The sequence below is a fragment of the Cherax quadricarinatus genome, chromosome 16 (assembly GCF_038502225.1).
Source record: "Cherax quadricarinatus isolate ZL_2023a chromosome 16, ASM3850222v1, whole genome shotgun sequence".
Classification (NCBI taxonomy): Eukaryota; Metazoa; Arthropoda; class Malacostraca; order Decapoda; family Parastacidae; genus Cherax; species Cherax quadricarinatus.
This window is the reverse complement of record NC_091307.1, coordinates 14,719,382-14,743,335: the sequence shown is the minus strand read 5'-3', so window position 1 is coordinate 14,743,335 and position 23,954 is coordinate 14,719,382. Positions and strand designations below refer to the sequence as shown.

Below are 23,954 nucleotides of genomic sequence, written 5' to 3'. Positions count from 1 at the left end.
TGCAGTTGCTGCCAAGCATATCTGAACATGAAGCATCGATCACAATCAAGCAGGTGGAGAACTTTGACTGTGGCGAATACAGGCTTAAACTATGTAATGACTGTGGTGCAGCCTATGCCGATTTCACCGTCAAGATCTTAGGTGGGTGTAAATGTGTGTGCGTACGAGCGTGCGTATGTGCATATTTATTTTCTTTCAGCACGCCGGCTGTCTCCCAACGAGGCAGGGTGGCCCAAAAAAGAAAGAAACACTTTCACCATCATTCACACAATATCACTGTCTTTCCAGAGGTGCCCAGATATGAGTTTAGATATCACTCCAAACAGCCAATATCCCAAGCCCCTCCTTAGAGTGCAGGTATTGTACTTTCAACCTCCAGGACTCAAGTCCGGCTAACCAGTTTCAATGAATCCCTTCACAAAATATTACCCTGCTCACACTCCAACAGCTCGTCAGGTCCCAAAAACCATTCGTGTCCATTCACTCCTAACACGCTCACACATGCCTGTTGCATTTCCTGGCCCCTTACACACAAAACCTCTTTTACACTCTCCATCCATTCCTAGGACGATCCCTACCCCTCCTCCCCTCCACTACAGATTTATACACCCTCCAAGTCATCCTATTTTGTTCCATCCTCTCTAAGCGACCAAACCACCTCAACAACCCCTCTTCAGCCCTTTGAATAATACTTTTAGTAACTCCACGCTTCCTAATTCCCACGTTACAAATTCTCTGCATAATATTTACACCACACATTGCCCTTAGACACGACATCTCTACTGCCTCCTCGCTGCAACATTTACAATCTATGCTTCTTACCCATATAAGAGTGTTGGTACCACTACTCTCGTACATTTTCTTCTTTGTCTCCAAATGTATAAACACACACTGGCCGTCTCCCACTGAGGCAGGATGACCTGAAAAAGAAACATTCACCATCATTAACGCTATCACTGTCTTTAAAGAGGCGCGCAGATACGACAGTTTACATGTCCCTCCAGACATAACCTTCCATTAGACTGCAGGCACTGTACTTCCGTGGGAAAGTGGAATAAGAATGTTTCCTCCGTAAGCCATGCGTGTCGTAAAAGCCAACTAAAATGCCGGGAGCAATGGGCTAGTAACCCTTCTCCCTGTATAAATCACTAAAAATGCAAAATAGAATGGAACGAAGTAAGACGACTTGTTGAGAGCGTGTAAATCTGTAGGGAAAGGAAGAAGGGGTAGGGGTCGTCCTTTAAAAGGTTTTTAGGAGGGGGTAAAGGAGGTTTCGTGGGCGAGAGGCTTTTACTTCTAGCAAGCGTGCGTGAACGTGTTAGATAGGAGCGAAAGGAGACGAATGGTTTTTGGGACTTGACGAGCTGTTGCAGTGTGAGTAGGGTAAAATTTTGTGAAGGGATTCAGGGAAACCGGTTAGCCGGACTTGAGTCCTGGAAATGGGAAGTACAATGCCCGCACTTTAAAGGAGGGGTTCGGGATATTGGCAGTTTGGAGTGACTATCTAAACTGTCGTATCTGAGCGCCTCTGCAAAGACAGTGATTATGTATGAATGATGGTGAAAGTGTTGAATGATGATGAAAGTTCTTTTCTTTCTTTTTTGGTTTTTCTTTCTTTTTTGGTTTTTCTTTCTTTTTGGGTCACTCTGCATCGGTGGGAAACGGCCGGTGAAAGGCGGCCAAAAAGAAAGTGTAATATATATATATATATATATATATATATATATATATATATATATATATATATATATATATATATATATATATATATATATATATATATATATATATATATATATATATATATATATATATATATATTAATAAGTCGGCCGTTTCCCACCGAGGCAGGATGACCCAAAAAGAAAGAAAATCCCCAAAAAGAAAATACTTTCATCATCATTCAACACTTTCACCACACTCACACATAATCACTGTTTTTGCAGAGGTGCTCAGAATACAACAGCTTAGAAGCATATACGTATAAAGATACACAGCATATCCCTCCAAACTGCCAATGTATATATATATATATATATATATATATATATATATATATATATATATATATATATATATATATATATATATATATATATATATATATATATATATATATATATATATATATATATATATATATAGAGAGAGAGAGAGAGAGAGAGAGAGAGAGAGAGAGATCAATTTTTATTTTTATCCTGAATGATTTGGCAGTTACAATATAGCTGTGTTTGACTGACTTAGTGTTTTATTAAACATATATTACCTCAGTTTCTCTTTCCTTAGATGAATAAGGATTTAGATATTTCATTCTAACATTTGTGGATCCTACTATATAAAATATTAATACCATAATAATTGGCTCTTGCAGACAAGCCTTCACAACCTGGTACACCAGAACCAATGGAGGTGACCAACACCACTGTCACTCTACACTGGTCCGTGCCTAAGGAGGATGGTGGCCGTGTCATCACCAATTATATTGTGGAATACATGTACGTTCTTTGGCCATGGTTATTTTCTACAGTCTTAAAAAATTTCTTTTTAATATTTATATAAATTGCAGAATTGACGTTATATTTTATAGAAATAATCCATACTTTTTGTTATGTTCAAAGTAAATTAGATTTTGTATTAATCACCCGCAATTGCTTTTATCACTTTTGTAGGAATAAGACAGAGCAGAGCTGGGTTGTATTCAACCAGACAGTAAAGATAACACAGTCAACCACAGTGGTCACTAATCTCACCACACATGCAGAGTATTGCTTCAGAGTGTCTGCTGTTAATGAAATAGGAACATCTGAAGCGTCTAATGCTTCGAAATACGTTAAGGTATGTCTTGGAAAAAGGGAATGTTACACATAGCCTACCTTTAACCTATTTTGAACATTGAAATATCAAATGTTATAATATTTATTTGTTCCTTTTATGTTACTCCCCCATATATTTATTGTTGGTAATTAAAAAACTTTTCCACTAGTTTTATATTAAATACTCTCCTCACACCGTGCATATCATATTTTAAGTTAGTCTGGCATTTATGATGAAAAAAGTTTATGTACGCGCCCAGGTGTGCGAGCCCATAACAGCTGAGCCGCCGTTGGTGAAGGAGCAGCTACAAGCAATCGTGACTGGCCTGCATCAAGAAGTCATCCTTCGCTGTGTCGTTACAGCATCTCCCCCACCCAAGATTGATTGGCTGAAGGATGGGAAGCCAGTTTCTGGTATCACACGCTACGAGAACTTTACAGCCACTTTCACCATCAAAGAAACAATGGAAACCTCTGGCGGGATGTATACATGCCGTGCCAGTAATGAAGCTGGCATGGCAGAATGCTCAGCTACTGTTGTAATTCAAGGTTCGTAGAAAAACATTTTCCCTGTATTCATTTTTAAATATTAAAAACAACTGATATTTTGAATATTATTTAATTAGGTCGTCTTTCATGATTTACGTAAAATTCAGTTGATTTAGTCATTCTGGGATTAATGTGTTTTCAGATGAAATTAAAATATTTTTTCATTATTTCTGGTACAGAGGCACCTAGATTTGAGTATGATGAGAACCAACAATGTCAGCGTCTTACCGTGGGAGAGAAGTGGCACGTGCCCATCCAGGTGATTGGTCATCCACGGCCTAACATTACTTGGGCCCGCAATGACAAGGCACTTGTGGTAAGATGTTTTGAGGAATTTTACATACATAGATCAGGTTTTATCAATATCTCATAATATACTGATGAAACATTATAAAAATACAATTGTCTAGTATATTGATCTTAGCAACTGTAAAGAACAATATAGATAAAAATGTGCTACTTTTTTAATCTTTCCCTTCAAAATGGGTGCCTTGATTTTATTGAAGGACTCTTGAACCAACGAATTGAGTGACCTTTTCCTTCGTTGGACCAAAACTGATTACCTTTCATTTCCCAGAACTGTATGACCTCCAGTGGGTTTAGCAGCTTTCATTACTATAATAATTTTACAATTTGGATGTTATATGTATGTTTAGATAGTTTTGTATTTCATAAACAGTTGTACCATGGACGGATATGTAATCGATGAAACTAATAACATCACCTTCATGCATATAGTTGTACATCCATTAACGTCTTTTCCCACAGTCAACGCCACATATCGTAATCCACATTGATGAGTCAGAGGGAACGACAGATATCGCTATACACAAACTAGCCCTTGAGGACTCTGCAGTGTATACACTCACCGCTCAAAACTCCGCTGGCAGATCACAGCTTAGCTTCAATCTGCGCGTCGTCGGTAGGTTCTTAGTCTAAAAGTTACCTTAGTATTGCCTCACATATCCTGACAGATACGTTTAGATATATGTTCAGATGCTGTGAAGTTTCATTTTAATGGTCAATAATTGCAAGTTTTTGAGCTTTTCCTAATTTATTTTGTGTATAATTATGTATTGTATTAGAAATATTTATTTGATTCTCAGATTTTAGAGTTATTGCGAAGTGACATTACTGGTAGTGAATAATAAAATTCATTCATTTATCAAGAATCCTTCACAGTTTATCATATTTCTTCATTCAAGTAATTCTTAGGTTATGACTAACATTTCACTGTGACCACATTTTGTGTTTTTACTCATAATTAACAACTTCCTTTCATCCTTCTTAACGCAAATGCCTTTAATGTTCTTTTACTGTATAACTATTCGTTGTTTTACCTATTTCACATAATGGATAACTTCATACATAACTTTCTCCAAACACACGTCTTCACCACCAAACAGAGGAAGAGAAGGAGTACCAAGTGTGCGCTCTAGAGGTGATAGAGGAAGAAATCAAGAGGGGTAATAAACCACTACACGTTTATACATGCTCTACTTGTGTTACCATCCTTCATGTTTTACCAGTGCTGCCAACTTAGATGCTTTACTATCGTTATCAAATTTTATATATTTTAAATATTTTTTCACTGTCTATGCTTCCAATGAGCCTCACAAGTTATCCCAGTCCAGCATATATTGTTTCACCGCTGCTACAATTCTAGTGGCATAATTTCCAACAACCCGCAAATATCTACCCAATTAACTGACACAGATGTGTTACTTCCCCTGCATTTACTAAATGACACACCTATTTTTCTTGGTAGCTTTAGCTATCAGATTTATTCCCAGCCTCAGCGAGGAAACTTACATCTGTTAAGCTGTTGCATGAATTTCCACATACTGACGTAGAATATTAGTTTATCACCAGAGAATAGTTAAGTATATGTATTGTAGTTTATCGTTTCGAAATTATCGAAGTCACTGGGAGTAGGTGTTCTCATTGTATAGAAAAATAAAAGGAAGAAAGAGTGCAACTTCTTTATTTAACACGTCTTAAACAGTATTCCGTGTATTTATCACATTCAAATTATGACGTATATTTGAATCAGAAGTAACCCCTAATTTCAAAATGTTGCAAGTATTACAGCACATCTGTAAACTGCAATCAATTGTCGGCACATTGATCAGTATCCACTGTGAATATCAATAGCGTTCACTGATTTTCAGGTCTTTAACGCTCATTAGCAGGCCGAAATTGAACTATCTTCACACTAACACCATGATATACAGCATGTCAAGTCTAGCTTGCTTTCGTACAATCTATCATCTACGTCGCGTTGTTTGATATTCTTGAACTATGACCACACATAATTTTTTCTTCCTTTTATAAAACTCAACAGAATATTTTGAAAATTTAATATTTTACTTTTGTAAATTCAGTGTCTTGTGCTCTTAAACAATAACTTCCTCATTCTATTTGTTTTTCACTATTTTCCCAAACTTACAGCAAAGTTGAGAAGCTATAATAAGCAGTATTTTTGCAGATTATTCAAAAATTTGTAGCAGTTAACTGTTGATACACGAGACTAATATAAAACATTTTTTTATAATGAAAACTTTCTATCCTCCCCAATAATTTTGTATCTGCACGATATATATATATATATATATATATATATATATATATATATATATGTATATATGTATATGTCGTGCCGAATATGTAAAACTGGTCAATTAGCAAGAACTCATTTAAAATTAAGTCCCTTCTAAAATTTTCTCTTATACGTTTAAAGATATATTTTTTTCATTAATGTTGATGTAAAAATTTATAATTTTGCACCAAAAGGAACTTAGGAAACTTACCTAGCCTTATTATAACAAGAACAATTTATTTTAGCCTAACCCAACTAAATATATTTTAGATTTGTTTACAATAATTTAATACAAAAAAAAAAAAAGTGAAATATATTTTTTTTGTTAGGTTCACAATGATTTTGGCGAAATTATTGCATACACAAATTTTCACTTGCCCTATATGGCAAGATGAGCGTTGCTATTTAAGCCAAGATGGCAAGGTCTGCCTATTCGGCACGACATATATATATCTATATATATATATATATATATATATATATATATATATATATATATATATATCGTGCAGATACAAAATTATTAGGGAGGATAGAAAGTTTTCATTATAAATATATATATATATATATATATATATATATATATATATATATATATATATATATATATATATATATATATATATAAATTGTCAAAGTGGGAAGTCTGAATGTCCGTGGATGTTGTGCAAATGATAACAAAGAGATTATTATGGATGTTATGAATGAGAAGAAACTGGATGTCCTGGCTTTAAGTGAAACAAAGCTGAAGAGGGTGGGAGAGTTTCAATGGAGAGGAATAAATGGGATTAGGTCAGGGGTTTCAAATAGAGTTAGAGATAAAGAAGGAGTAGCAATAATGTTGAAGGATAAGCTATGGCAGGAAAAGAGGGACTACAAATGTATAAATTCAAGGATTATGTGGAGTAAAATAAAGATTGGATGTGAAAAGTGGGTTATAGTAAGTGTGTATGCACCTGGAGAAGAGAGAAGTGTAGAGGAGAGAGAGAGATTCTGGGAAATGTTGAGTGAATGCGTGGGGAGTTTTGAATCAAGTGTGAGAGTAATGGTGGTTGGGGATTTCAATGCTAAAGTGGGTAAAAATGTTATGGAGGGAGTAGTAGGTAAATTTGGGGTGCCAGGGGTAAATGTAAATGGGGAGCCTTTAATTGAGCTATGTGTAGAAAGAAATTTGGTAATAAGTAATACATATTTTATGAAAAAGAGGATAAATAAATATACAAGGTATGATGTAGCACGTAATGAAAGTAGTTTGTTAGATTATGTATTGGTGGATAAAAGGTTGATGGGTAGGCTCCAGGATGTACATGTTTATAGAGGGGCAACTGATATATCGGATCATTATTTAGTTGTAGCTACAGTTAGAGTAAGAGGTAGATGGGAAAAGAGGAAGGTGGCAACAACAAGTAAGAGGGAGGTGAAAGTGTATAAACTAAGGGAGGAGGAAGTTCGGGTGAGATATAAGCGACTATTGGCAGAAAGGTGGGCTAGTGCAAAGATGAGTAGTGGGGGGGTTGAAGAGGGTTGGAATAGTTTTAAAAATGCAGTATTAGAATGTGGGGCAGAAGTTTGTGGTTATAGGAGGGTGGGGGCAGGAGGAAAGAGGAGTGACTGGTGGAATGATGAAGTAAAGGGTGTGATAAAAGAGAAAAAGGTAGCTTATGAGAGGTTTTTACAAAGCAGAAGTGTTATAAGAAGAGCAGAGTATATGGAGAGTAAAAGAAAGGTGAAGAGAGTGGTGAGAGAGTGCAAAAGGAGAGCAGATGATAGAGTGGGAGAGGCACTGTCAAGAAATTTTAATGAAAATAAGAAAAAATTTTGGAGTGAGTTAAACAAGTTAAGAAAGCCTAGGGAAAGTATGGATTTGTCAGTTAAAAACAGAGTAGGGGAATTAGTAGATGGGGAAAGGGAGGTATTAGGTAGATGGCAAGAATATTTTGAGGAACTTTTAAATGTTGAGGAAGAAAGGGAGGCGGTAATTTCATGCACTGGCCAGGGAGGTATACCATCTTTTAGGAGTGAAGAAGAGCAGAATGTAAGTGTGGTGGAGGTACGTGAGGCATTACGTAGAATGAAAGGGGGTAAAGCAGCTGGAACTGATGGGATCATGACAGAAATGTTAAAAGCAGGGGGGGATATAGTGTTGGAGTGGTTGGTACTTTTGTTTAATAAATGTATGAAAGAGGGGAAGGTACCTAGGGATTGGCAGAGAGCATGTATAGTCCCTTTATATAAAGGGAAAGGGGACAAAAGAGATTGTAAAAATTATAGAGGAATAAGTTTACTGAGTATACCAGGAAAAGTATACGGTAGGGTTATAATTGAAAGAATTAGAGGTAAGACAGAATGTAGGATTGCGGATGAGCAGGGAGGCTTCAGAGTGGGTAGGGGATGTGTAGATCAAGTGTTTACATTGAAGCATATATGTGAACAGTATTTAGATAAAGGTAGGGAAGTTTTTATTGCATTTATGGATTTAGAAAAGGCATATGATAGAGTGGATAGAGGAGCAATGTGGCAGATGTTGCAAGTATATGGAATAGGTGGTAAGTTACTAAATGCTGCTGAGAGTTTTTATGAGGATAGTGAGGCTCAGGTTAGGGTGTGTAGAAGAGAGGGAGAATACTTCCCGGTAAAAGTAGGTCTTAGACAGGGATGTGTAATGTCACCATGGTTGTTTAATATATTTATAGATGGGGTTGTAAAAGAAGTAAATGCTAGGGTGTTCGGGAGAGGGGTGGGGTTAAATTATGGGGAATCAAATTCAAAATGGGAATTGACACAGTTACTTTTTGCTGATGATACTGTGCTTATGGGAGATTCTAAAGAAAAATTGCAAAGGTTAGTGGATGAGTTTGAGAATGTGTGTAAAGGTAGAAAGTTGAAAGTGAACATAGAAAAGAGTAAGGTGATGAGGGTATCAAATGATTTAGATAAAGAAAAATTGGATATCAAATTGGGGAGGAGGAGTATGGAAGAAGTGAATGTTTTCAGATACTTGGGAGTTGACGTGTCGGCGGATGGATTTATGAAGGATGAGGTTAATCATAGAATTGATGAGGGAAAAAAGGTGAGTGGTGCGTTGAGGTATATGTGGAGTCAAAAAACGTTATCTATGGAGGCAAAGAAGGGAATGTATGAAAGTATAGTAGTACCAACACTCTTATATGGATGTGAAGCTTGGGTGGTAAATGCAGCAGCGAGGAGACGGTTGGAGGCAGTGGAGATGTCCTGTCTAAGGGCAATGTGTGGTGTAAATATTATGCAGAAAATTCGGAGTGTGGAAATTAGGAGAAGGTGTGGAGTTAATAAAAGCATTAGTCAGAGGGCAGAAGAGGGGTTGTTGAGGTGGTTTGGTCATTTAGAGAGAATGGATCAAAGTAGAATGACATGGAAAGCATATAAATCTATAGGGGAAGGAAGGAGGGGTAGGGGTCGTCCTCGAAAGAGTTGGAAAGAGGGGGTAAAGGAGGTTTTGTGGGCGAGGGGCTTGGACTTCCAGCAAGCGTGCATGAGCATGTTAGATAGGAGTGAATGGAGATGAATGATACTTGGGACCTGACGATCTGTTGGAGTGTGAGCAGGGTAATATTTAGTGAAGGGATTCAGGGAAACCGGTTATTTTCATATAGTCGGACTTGAGTCCTGGAAATGGGAAGTACAATGCCTGCACTTTAAAGGAGGGGTTTGGGATATTGGCAGTTTGGAGGGATATGTTGTGTATCTTTATACATATATGCTTCTAAACTGTTGTATTCTGAGTGCCTCTGCAAAAACAGTGATAATGTGTGAGTGTGGTGAAAGTGTTGAATGATGATGAAAGTATTTTCTTTTTGGGGATTTTCTTTCTTTTTTGGGTCACCCTGCCTCGGTGGGAGACGGCCGACTTGTTGAAAAAAAAAAAAAATATATATATATATATATATATATATATATATATATATATATATATATATATATATATATATATATATATATATATATATATATATATATATATATGTCGTGCCGAATATGTAAAACTGGTCAATTAGCAAGAACACATTTAAAATTAAGTCCTTTCTAAATTTTTCTCTTATCTTAAAAGTTTAAAGATATATTTTTTCATTAATGTTGGTGTAAAAATTTATAATTTTGCACCAAAAGAAACTTAGAAAACTTATCTAACCTTATTATAAAAAGATCAATTTATTTTAGCCTAACCCAACTATTTATATTTTAGATTTGTTTACAATAATTTAATACTAAACAAACAGTGAAATATATTTTTTTCGTTAGGTTCAGAATGATTTTGGCGAAATTATTGCATACACAAATTTTCGCTTGTCTTATATGGCAAGATGAGCATTGCTATTTAAGCCAAGATCGCAAGTTCTGCCTATTCGGCACGACATATATATTTATATTTATATATATATATATATATATATATATATATATATATATATATATATATATATATATATATATATATTATATATATATATATTATATATATATTTATTATATATATATATATATATATATATATATATATATATATATATATATATATATATATATATATATATATATATATATGTCGTGCCGAACATGTAAGACAGGTTAATTAGCAAGAACTCATTAAAAACTAAGTCCTTTCTAAAATTTTCTTTTATACGTAAAAGACATTTTTTCATTAATGTTAATGTAAAAAAAATTTAATTTTGCTCCAAAAGAATCTTAGAAAACTTACCTAACCTTATTATAACAAGAACAATTTATTTTAGCCTAACCCAACTAAATATATTTTAGATTTGTTTACAATAATTTAATACTAAACAAACACACTGAAATATATATTTTTCGTTAGGTTCAGAATGATTTTGGTGAAATTATTGCATACACAAATTTCCGCTTGTCCTATATGGCAAGATGAGCGTTGCTATTTAAGATCGCAAATTCTGCCTATTCGGCACGACACACACACACACACACACACACACACACACACACACACACACACACACACACACACACACACACACACACACGGCCGACTTTGTTGAAAAAAAAATATGTTGATATATATATATATATATATATATATATATATATATATATATATATATATATATATATATATATATATATATATATATATATATATATATATATATATATATACATATATACATATATTGGCTTAAATAGCAACGCTCATCTTGCCATATAGGACAAGTAAAAATTTGTGTATGCAATAACTTAGCCAAAATAATTCAGAACCTAACGAAAAAAAATATGTTTCACTGTGTTTGTTTAGTATTAAATTATTGTAAACAAATAAAAAATATATTTAGTTGGGTTAGGCTAAAATAAATTGTGCTTGTTATAAGGTTAGGTAAATTTTCTAAGTTCCTTTTGGTGCAAAATTACAAATTTTTACATCAACATTAATGAAAAAAATATATCTTTAAACGTATAAGAGAAAATTTTAGAAATTACTTAATTTTAAATGAGTCCTTGCTAATTGACCAGTCTTACATATTCGGCACGACATATATATATATATATATATATATATATATATATATATATATATATATATATATATATATATATATATATATATATATATATATATTTATATATATATATGTATATATATATATATATGTATATGTATATATATATATATATATATATATATATATATATATATATATATATATATATATATATATATATATATATGTCGTGCCGAATAGGCAGAACTTGCGATCTTGGCTTAAATAGCAACGCTCATCTTGCCATATAGGACAAGTGAAAATTTGTGTATGCAATAATTTCGCCAAAATCATTCTGAACCTAACGAAAAAAATATATTTGATTGTGTTTGTTTAGTACTAAATTATTGCAAACGTATTTAAAATATATTTAGTTGGGTTAGTCTAAAATAAATTACACTTGTTATAATAAGGTTAGGTAAGTTTTCTAAGATTCTTTTCGTTCAAAATTATAAATTTTTATATTAACATTGAAGAAAAATATATATCTTTAAACGTATAAGAGAAAATTTCAGAAAGGACTTAATTTTAAATGAGTTCTTGCTAATTGACCAGTTTTACATATTCGTCACGACATATATATATATACATATATATACATATATATATATATATATATATATATATATATATATATATATATATATATATATATATATATATATATATATATATATATATATATATAATGTTTTTACACTCTTTTGACTTGCACCCTTATCATAATTTACATAATTCACCGAATAATTTTGCATATTCATCTTGCTTGAGTTACATTGCCTAAGTATTTTGAATGTTTTATTTTTGTTGTATATTTTCATCGAATTGTTTTACATATTTTACCAAAAATTTTCTTTTCACAAAAATTCTTTAAATTATTTTGTTTGACTTTACAATAACATAGTTTGACAACAATATTCTAGTTTTTTTTTATCTTATTATTTTGTTCATTTACTTCAATCTAATTATTTTGTGCATTTGACCAAAATATTTTGCTCCATTGTGTACCTCTTTATCTAATACTGCATCTTGAAATTTCCTTACTTTATATATGTATATATATATATATATATATATATATATATATATATATATATATATATATATATATATATATATATATATATATATATAGGGGTCATAGTGACATATATTTTTTTATTGACACAAGTTTATCACATTCTTCCAGTACCTTTAACTTCGTATTCTGTAGTCTCATGAATGTTACAGTGTAGAAACTTATGAAAAGAATATTAAATCCTACATTCATCTCTAGTGTAGCAAGAAGAAACACAACATTAAAATATCATATTTCAAAATAAAAATATTCAGTGGAAAAAATCAACAGAAAAACTCTCAAAAAATCATAATATTCACTGCTAAAAATTAGTCACATTTTAAAATAAGCTGAAGTTTTAGGTTACGCTACGTTAAAATAGGTTAAATGGATTTTTTTACCTGTGACTTTTTTCCTAGAATAGATTTCTTGACCTTTTTTTCCAATGACAGAGCGACCGGCTGCACCTATGGGTCCTCTTGTTGTCAGTGACGTGAGCTCCTCTTCTCTCACACTCACATGGCAAGCATCACCTTATGACGGAGGAATGGAAATTACATCTTATTATATTGAAAAGCTGGAGAAGACACAAAAACAGTGGAATAAGGTTGCTGAAGTTGGTCCAGATGTCAGATCATATACAGTAACCGAATTGTTAGAAGGGCATGAATACTTCTTCAGAGTGTTTGCTCTCAATGCTCTAGGTCTATCAGACGCCCTGGAGGTATCAGAGACTATCGTTCTCAAGAGTCCCTTCGGTAAGATTATATAGTTTTTTATATTTTCCTCTTTTAATACTGCACATACGAAATTTATGAATTAACGAAAATACTTTTGTACATCTATTACATTCTTTACCTCTAGACAAACCTGGACCACCTATTGGACCCTTCGATGTGAGCAACATCACAGAGTCATCACTACTACTACACTGGGACGAGCCTGACTTTGATGGCGGCTCACCTATAACTCACTACGTATTGGAGAAACGCGAATCCACTAAAAAGGCCTGGGCTAAAGTTGGCCAGACCGCAAGCACGGTTACAGAAATGGAAGTCACTGGCTTGAAAAAAGGAACAGCATACTACTTCAGGGTATATGCATTTAATGCAGTTGGCCAAAGTCCACCGCTGCAGCCAGATGAGCCGATCACAGCAGGCAAGAAGATCAGTGAGTAGAGCACGTGGCTGGGGGTACTGCCCACGTGGAGCTAGCCGGGGTACACGTACATATTCTCGCGCTGCCGATAAAACACGCTAAACACATAGTGTCATCTAACATTCCAGTAACTTCCCACAAAATCTACAAACATATATGTATATTTTTTGGTAACTCAATACGACATAAAAACTTACAATTCTTGAAGATCGGCAGAGCGATCGGCCCCACATGACACATAGGTCACGTCACTAGACAGTTGACGTGCTGATTAACAACCATCAAACACTGTAGTTGACCCGTGGCAGCACCACCGCCGTAGAGAGGCAGCATGACCTGGGGCGAGCATGAAGTCAGGGCCGAGGGGGTTACTGCCACTGCCGGTAATGGCAGCAAGTCCCTGGAGATGCCCTATTGGTCTGCTAGAGTTTGCTCAGACATTCCTCCATGGGTCATGTCTCCCCCTTCCTCTCATGCTCATTGCTTATGTAGTTCTTAGTGCACAAGTGAAACTTGCATTAACACCACACAATTCATACTTCAAATTAGCTACTAATTTGAAAATTATATCTTCAGAGTAGCAATGTTCAATAGCTGTAGCCACTATAGCCTTGCTCTAATGAAACAAAAACAGAGTAAAGTGATCCGCAGCAATACCTAATAACCATCAACCTTTCATGGGGTAAGGCTGCAGTGGTACTGGTGGGGAACTCTTGATTCAAGGAGTTGGAGCCATCCTTACTCTGATCAAACCTTCAGGCGCTCTGATCCTTACGGGTTTAATACTCACCCATGATTATAGTACTAATGATCGTTATATACCGTACAGGAAACAATTTTGCCTTTCCATAAGTTACCTCGCCCAAAACCTCCTACATGAGTTTAACATTAGAATTCCATATAATGTTCAATAATTCTCATTACAGAAACGACAAGCGGCCTTAAGAAGTTAACAATAAAATATGCAGAGTTCATCGAAAATAATTGTATTTTGCCGCATCTGTTGGTACATACCAAAATTAAGAGAATAAATATATTTAAGAGGTATTTTTTTCGTTAAAAGCAACGCAAAATATTTTATGATGCCCCTACTGTGCATTGGTAAAATTTCTTATTTCCCAGCCAAATGGTTACCATTATTTATACAGCAGGTAATCCTGTTTAGCTTTGTCTGGAGGTGACAAAAATTTATGACAACAAAAGAATCTAGGTTAGATGTTAACAATAATGTAATTTGAGACAAAATAAATTAAAATAAAATGCATTTTGCATGTTGAGAATATACCACAATTTTCAAGAATATAACTCCTGTTTAATTTTGTAACGAAAATGACTTGGTAGGGAATGATGCTCCATAGTCAAGATCTTTTAGAATCTGTTCGACAAATTAGTCTGAATATCCGTGTGACGCCTGAGTATGCTGGTCTGCAATATGTTTCATATATGAATAAGATATTAAAGGAAAGAAGCAGAATTATTTCGAGGATAAATCGATTCCCCGGATTAAATTAGAAAATAAAATATCAGTCAGCAACCTTAGACTCAATATCTTGAGCAGTTTAAAATGTGAAAGCTTAATTTTTATAATAAAATTAATTAGAAGAAAAATTATTAATTTACACGAAAAACAATAAGCGTTATTAAATACATTATTCATATTTTTAAGCTATGCCTATTGCTTCTAAGAAAGAGCAAGTTCATGCTCCTTCCTTTGCATTTTGAATGAGGCATGATGTTTGTTATCAAGAAAAGTTGTATGCAAACATTGCACATAGCATAATTTGACGTACCAACATTTTTCTTTTTTGACTTTACAAAGACTAGCATATATTGCACTCACGTTTATTTAAATCACACGAATTCAACATCTGTACAGTCATTTTAACTGGCCGCTATTTCGTAAAAAAAAACTTAGTTCAGGAGCCAGGAGGAATGCCAGCTTAAGGTATCATCTTACACTTACTAACACACAGGACTGTGCTACAACCCAGCTAATTCAGCAAGACATCACGAAGGGACACAATACTAGCACCGGTGATTCCATATGGGCAAGCTACCCCGTTGTTTCTAGTATTTACGGTGTCTTTGCATAAGGCCTTGAATTTCATCCTCAATTATTAAACGTATCTCATACATCTTGTAACATTATCTCACGATGTTGAACTATTTTAAGTAATGTGCTGGAAGCTTCATGGAGCCGTGATCAAGCCATTAACGCTGATAAGGAAGATTAAATTTGCTTAATTATCGAGACTGGGTTTTTATTTTTAGCTATAATTAGCTATAACTTGGCTATAACCGTGTTAACTGCTTTGCTTAGAGAATAATGTATTCTAGTTAATCGCTTTTGGATAGTGACTTGCAGGAGTGCTTTTGTCCGCATAAATATTTATGATTTTTATCACTAACATGTGTGCTTATAATTTCTAAAAGAAGTACTGTAATATATTCAGTGATAGTAATCATTCATTATCTAGAAGCTTACTTACCTTGAAATAATCACAAATAATATATTAGTCACAAATATGTCATGAGAATAAATCCTTATTGACAAAATAACATCAATAATTCATCCTCAGCCTTTCAATCATGGCTCCACTGTTAGCCTTTCAAAATCAATATCACATTTTTTTAAAGAAGGCCATCCCTACAAGTTAAGAATTGCATACCTCATCATTGCATTTTCTTTGATGTAGCTCCACCGTCAAAGCCTAACAGTCTACAAGTCATCGATGTAACCACCAAAACTGTGACTCTGGCTTGGGCACCACCCACCACAACAGGAGGAGCTGATCTTATGGGTAAGATTGTCAACGCAAGGTTCCCTATTACATGTTTCGTATTTAAAATAATTTGGCCTTAATTCTGGAAATAACTGATACAAATATGTAACCTTTACCTTTAATAATTTTTAATATCCAGTACGTGAGTAGGTTCATTACCATGGGACACCTTATCTGCAAGTATTATATCAGCACATTTGCAATGAGAGGAAGCTGTAACGTGAGTAATACATAAATGCTTAAACATTGCCACTGTATTAGCCATTCAGAACTTAAAAGCATCGCATATGTTTTAAATTTAATTAAAATAATTTCAGTGTATAGCAGCGAAATATATGTAAAAGTTATTTTTTTACGATCGTCAGTTAGTCTATCAGAGAGAAAGCAGATTTGACCTCCTGACTTCTGTAGGTTACGTGATCGAGCGACGACTTATATCTGAGAAGAAGTGGGAGAAAGTAGACACCGTGGACGCCTCAGTTACCCTGTACTGTGTGGAGAACCTGAGAGAAAAGTCTGAATATGAGTTCAGAGTATTCGCAGAGAACCCTGTTGGCCTCAGTTTAGAGGCCGCCATGACGGAACAAGTCAGGCTCAAGACACATGCTAGTAAGTCAAGAAGTGATTGAGACGTGGGCTCAATAAATATACATAATTTGTAAAAGAAGTAAATGCTAGGGTGTTCGGGAGAGGGGTGGGGTTAAATTATGGGGAATCAAATTCAAAATGGGAATTGACACAGTTACTTTTTTGCTGATGATACTGTGCTTATGGGAGATTCTAAAGAAAAATTGCAAAGGTTAGTGGATGAGTTTGAGAATGTGTGTAAAGGTAGAAAGTTGAAAGTGAACATAGAAAAGAGTAAGGTGATGAGGGTATCAAATGATTTAGATAAAGAAAAATTGGATATCAAATTGGGGAGGAGGAGTATGGAAGAAGTGAATGTTTTCAGATACTTGGGAGTTGACGTATCGGCGGATGGATTTATGAAGGATGAGGTTAATCATAGAATTGATGAGGGAAAAAAGGTGAATGGTGCGTTGAGGTATATGTGGAGTCAAAAAACGTTATCTATGGAGGTAAAGAAGGGAATGTATGAAAGTATAGTAGTACCAACACTCTTATATGGATGTGAAGCTTGGGTGGTAAATGCAGCAGCGAGGAGACGGTTGGAGGCAGTGGAGATGTCCTGTCTAAGGGCAATGTGTGGTGTAAATATGCAGAAAATTCGGAGTGTGGAAATTAGGAGAAGGTGTGGAGTTAATAAAAGCATTAGTCAGAGGGCAGAAGAGGGGTTGTTGAGGTGGTTTGGTCATTTAGAGAGAATGAATCAAAGTAGAATGACATGGAAAGCATATAAATCTATAGGGGAAGGAAGGAGGGGTAGGGGTCGTCCTCGAAAGGGTTGGAAAGAGGGGGTAAAGGAGGTTTTGTGGGCGAGGGGCTTGGACTTCCAGCAAGCGTGCATGAGCGTGTTAGATAGGAGTGAATGGAGACGAATGATACTTGGGACCTGACGATCTGTTGGAGTGTGAGCAGGGTAATATTTAGTGAAGGGATTCAGGGAAACCGGTTATTTTCATATAGTCGGACTTGAGTCCTGGAAATGGGAAGTACAATGCCTGCACTTTAAAGGAGGGGTTTGGGATATTGGCAGTTTGGAGGGATATGTTGTGTATCTTTATACGTATATGCTTCTAAACTGTTGTATTCTGAGCACCTCTGCAAAAACAGTGATAATGTGTGAGTGTGGTGAAAGTGTTGAATGATGATGAAAGTATTTTCTTTTTGGGGATTTTCTTTCTTTTTTGGGTAACCCTGCCTCGGTGGGAGACGACCGACTTGTTGAAAAGAAAATATATATATATATATATATATATATATATATATATATATATATATATATATATATATATATATATATATATATATAAATATATATATATATATATATATGTCGTGCCGAATAGGCAGAACTTGCGATCTTGGCTTAAATAGCAACGTTCATTTTGCCATATAGGACAAGCGAAAATTTGTGTATGCAATAATCTCGCCAAAATCATTCTGAACCTAACGAAAAAAATATATTTCACTGTGTTTGTTAAGTATTAAATTATCGTAAACAAATCTAAAATATATTTAGTTGGGTTAATCTAAAATAAATTGTTCTTGTTATAATAAGGTGAGGTAAGTTTTCTAAGATTCTTTTGGAGCACAATTAAAAATTTTTACATTAAAATTAATGAAAAAAATATATCTTTAAACGTATAAGAGAAAATTTTAGAAAGGACTTATTTTTAAATGAGTTCTTGCTAATTGGCCAGTTTTACATATTCGGCACGACACACACACACACACATATATATATAATATATATATATATATATATTATATATATATATATATATATATATATATATATATATATATATATATATATATATATATATATATATATATATATATATATATATATATATATATATATATGCAATAAGATCACAGTAAACAGGTGATTTTAGAATATGCAAATCAACCACTGTGAAAGAGTAGTGAAATTCCAAGCGCTTTCGTGACTACTCCTACTCACATTGTTATAGTTCCTTGACAATGTGAGTAGTCATGAAAGCGCTTGGAATTTCACTACTCTTTCAAAGTGGTTGTTTTGCATATATATATATTTTTTTTTTTTTTTTTTTTTTTTTTCTTTTTTTTTTTTTCAACAAGTCGGCCGTTTCCCACCGAGGCAGGGTGACCCCAAAAAAAGAAAGAAAATCCCCAAAAAGAAAATACTTTCATCATCATTCAACACTTTCACCACACTCGCACATTATCACTGTTTTTGCAGAGGTGCTCAGAATAAAACAGTCCAGAAGCATACACATATAAAGACACACAACATATCCCTCCAAACTGCCAATATCCCAAACCCCTCCTTTAAAGTGAAGTACAATGCCTGCACTTTAAAGGAGGGATTTGGGATATTGGCAGTTTGGAGGGATATGTTGTGTGTCTTTATATGTGTATGCTTCTGGACTGTTGTATTCTGAGCACCTCTGCAAAAACAGTGATAATGTGTGAGTGTGGTGAAAGTGTTGAATGATGATGAAAGTATTTTCTTTTTGGGGATTTTCTTTCTTTTTTTTTGGGGCACCCTGCCTCGGTGGGAGACGGCCGACTTGTTGAAAAAAAAAATATATATAATTATATATATATATATTACATATATATATAATATATATATTATACATATATATATATATATATATATATATATATATATATATATATATATATATATATAAACATATATATAATATATATAAACATATATAATATATATATTATATATATATATATATATAATATATATATTATATATATTATACATATATATATATATATATATGTATAATATATATAATATATATATTATATATATATATATATATATATATATATATATATATATATATATATATATATATATATATATATATATATGTCGTGCCTAATAGGCAGAACTTGCGATCTTGGCTTAAATAGCAACGCTCATCTTGCCATATAGGACAAGTGAAAATTTGTGTATGCAATAATTTCGCCAAAATCATTCTGAACCTAACGAAAAATATATATTTGATTGTGTTTATTTAGTATTAAATTACTGTAAACGTATTTAAAATATATTTAGTTGGGTTAGGCTAAAATAAATTGCGCTTGCTATAATAAGGTTAGGTAAGTTTTCTAAGATTCTTTTGGTGCAAAAATTAAATTTTTTTACATTAACATTAATGAAAAAAAATATGCCTTTAAACGTATAAGAGAAAATTTTAGAAATGACTTAATTTTAAATGAGTTCTTGCTAATTGACCAGTTTTACATATTCGGCACGACATATATATATATATATGTATATATATATATATATATATATATATATATATATATATATATATATATATATATATATATATATATATATATATATATATATATATATGGAGAGAGAGAGAGAGAGCAATGTGTGGTGTAAATATTATGCAGAAAATTCGGAGTGTGGAAATTAGGAGAAGGTGTGGAGTTAATAAAAGTATTAGTCAGATGGTTTGTTGAGGTGGTTTGGTCATCTAGAGAGAATGGATCAAAGTAGAGTGACATGGAGAGCGTATAAATCTGTAGGGGAAGGAAGGCAGGGTAGGGGTCGTCCTCGAAAAGGTTGGAGGAAGGGGGTAAAGGTGGTGTTGTGGACGAGGGGTTTGGACTTCCAGCAAGCGTGCGTGAGCGTGTTAGATAGGAGTAAATGGAGACGAATGGTATTTGGGGCCTGACGAGCTGTTGGAGTGTGAGTAGGGTAATATTTAGTGAAGGGATTCAGGAAAACCGGTTATTTTATATAACCGGACTTGAGTCCTGGAAATGGGAAGTACAATGTCTGCACTCTAAAGGAGGGGTGTGGGATGTTCGCAGTTTGGAGGGATTTGTTGTGTATTTTTATACGTATATACTTCTAAACTGTTGTATCCTGGGCACCTCTGCAAAAACAGCGATTATGTGTGAGTGAGGTGACAGTGTTGAATGATGATGAAAGTATTTTCTTATTGGGGATTTTCTTTATTTTTGGGTCACCCTGCCTCGGTGGGAGACGGCCGATTTGTTGTATATATATATATATATATACATATATATATATATATATATATATATATATATATATATATATATATATATATATATATATATATATATATATATATATATATATATACATATATATATATATATATATATATATATATATATATATATATATATATATATATATATATATATATATATATATATATATATATATATAGAGAGAGAGAGAGAGAGAGAGAGAGAGAGAGAGAGTAGCTTGTATCACATTTTTTAATAGAGAGCTAACTTATAAATGAACTATATTTACTGATTTTTTTTAATGTTATCAAGAATATCCAATAATATAAGTTAGCAAATTACATTACCTTTTAGAAATGTAGGTGCCGCCATGTAAACAACTAAATGATGCTTGGCTATCTAACCTAAAAACGAATATTTTATACAAAATTATCCCAATTTAAGCTGATTGCAAATACATCTTGGATGTCATTTACTGCAAGAGCTAATCACTTTTTTATTACTACCTAGTTTTCGAGGTGCAGCAAACTGTCCAGTAGCGTTATTTAAATGAATACTTTGAGAAGAATAAATAATTATTTTATGATCTTTACGGGTCAAGTATTTTCTCTTGAATATAATAATTTAAAGATAGGTTGGACAAACAAATAAATAAGAATAGTTTAATGTAAGTAGGACCTTCCTAACACGGAAGAAATTAACAGAGATGATTCTCCACTGAACAGCGTAGCTGACTTATTTGTATTTTCAGCTCCTCCCTCACCGCCCACTGCACCTCTCGAGGTACGTCCCACTGGTCCTACCAGCCTGATGATCGAGTGGGGCGCGCCTGAGAGCGATGGTGGAGCTCCTCTACTCGGCTATATCATTGCTATCAGAGACATCAAGAGAACCATGTGGATTGAAGTTGGCCAAGTTGGAGCTAACTTCACTAGGTTACACATTAAAGAGCTACAGGTAGGTTAATGCAGAGTTATAATGTCTTATTTTCACTTTTGACCGGTTTCGAGGGCTATTCTACCTTCGTAACTCGGCCTGAGGCCCGGCTGGTCAACCAGACCATTTGTACCAGCGACCCTTAGGCCCATCACAGCCCGGCTGATCCGGCGCGCGTATATATATATATATATATATATATATATATATATATATATATATATATATATATATATATATATATATATATATATATATATATATATATATATATATATATATATATATATATATATATATATATATATATATATATATATATATATATATATATATATATATATATATATATATATATATATATATATATATATATATATATATATATATATATATATATATATATATATATATATATATATATATGCATATATATACATATATATATATATATATATATATATATATATATATATATATATATATATATATATATATATATATCAGGAGTCTCTCAGATACCTGATTGTTCTAGAAAGAATAATATAAGTGCTTTGAGGCAGTCCAAGTAGTTCAGAAATTTTATTGATTCAGTGTGAACAGTATGAATCCAAATACCAATGTACTGATTAATCATGAGATCTATTTCAGTATCATCTACACAGTTTACTAATAAATCTTCATATTTGTTGTAATATAATTTGTATGAATCATATCTATTACCTAAAGCATCTAAATACAATTTTAAATCATCAGTATTCACAGTTTCTTGATTCATTAATTCCAAGCACTTATTATGTGCCTTGGTTACATGAACTTTTCTAGCCTGTATTGATGCTTTCTTTACTCTATATTCCATATGTTTGTCTTCTATATTAATTTCCTCAATTTCATCCATGATGAAGTGCATTAAATTCAACCCAATCAATAACACTGATTACAACTTACATCACTGATACAACTTACCTTTGAATAAATCCCAGCTACTTGAGCTCAGCAATTACATGTAAAAAATTATAATATAAATTTTAAATCTACATTAATACAAACCTTTAGCCAGACTTGGCTCATCAAAATTATTATACAAATTAATATAAATCCTTGCCAGAATTTGGCATAGCAAGATTAATATTATACACATTAATATAATTAGCAACACTTGGCTTATCAATTACACATACACTGATATAAATCTTGGCCAGAATTGTCTTATCAAATTAATATTGTACAAATACATTAATATAAATCCTAGCCACTTTGACTTTGCAAAATTAATATTATACACATTAATATAATCTTTAGCCACCCTTGAGCTTAGCTTATCAAAATTAATATTGTAATTATTATAATCCACTACACATTAAGTAAATTTGTGAACCTAACATCCACCTCCTGTCATTTCACATATAATTATTAAGTAATTAACTAATTAATGACTTCACTAATTACCTCCGGTTCAAGAAGGACCAACGGGCAAATTAAATATGGAAAATTGCATTTACTTGGATGTATCATTATATACATAACAGTAAATGAACATAGATAATTATTATTTATCAGTTAGACAAGTAGGACTTTGGGACACCTGGGTCGCAAAAAATGTCCCCCTTCGATACCTACCACTGTCATATCCACAAGTTGCTCTGGACCTATTAATTACAAATGAAATATACATCACCAGGAATGTTGGTAAATATATAAATTTGTGGACTGTATATTAAAATTAAAAAAGGATTATAGTATATACACACATTTATATAACAGAAGGAGAATATATCTTAATCATAACACTCACCAATTTGACTGGAGATTAAGTTGTATCATACTCAGAAAACCTCACTGTCTATACATGAAAAT

General features: G+C 33.1%; 1 protein-coding gene across 39 annotated transcripts in view; it reads left to right on the top strand.

Annotated features, from left to right (window-relative positions):
• Positions 1-23,954, top strand: part of LOC128688941 (titin-like) — a 297,841-nt gene that overhangs the window by 266,039 nt on the left and 7,848 nt on the right. For 35 of the 39 annotated variants that reach the window (XM_070085579.1, XM_070085580.1, XM_070085587.1 and 32 more), the window contains 12 exons: positions 6-141; positions 2,372-2,495; positions 2,670-2,835; positions 3,074-3,362; positions 3,542-3,678; positions 4,131-4,284; positions 4,769-4,828; positions 13,017-13,322; positions 13,429-13,734; positions 16,419-16,523; positions 16,917-17,114; positions 21,913-22,118. In XM_070085579.1, the coding sequence (XP_069941680.1) occupies positions 6-141; positions 2,372-2,495; positions 2,670-2,835; positions 3,074-3,362; positions 3,542-3,678; positions 4,131-4,284; positions 4,769-4,828; positions 13,017-13,322; positions 13,429-13,734; positions 16,419-16,523; positions 16,917-17,114; positions 21,913-22,118 (2,187 nt within the window). The remainder of the gene's footprint in view (positions 1-5; positions 142-2,371; positions 2,496-2,669; positions 2,836-3,073; positions 3,363-3,541; positions 3,679-4,130; positions 4,285-4,768; positions 4,829-13,016; positions 13,323-13,428; positions 13,735-16,418; positions 16,524-16,916; positions 17,115-21,912; positions 22,119-23,954) is intronic. The other 4 variants (XM_070085586.1, XM_070085582.1, XM_070085617.1 and 1 more) reach the window with 2 other exon arrangements.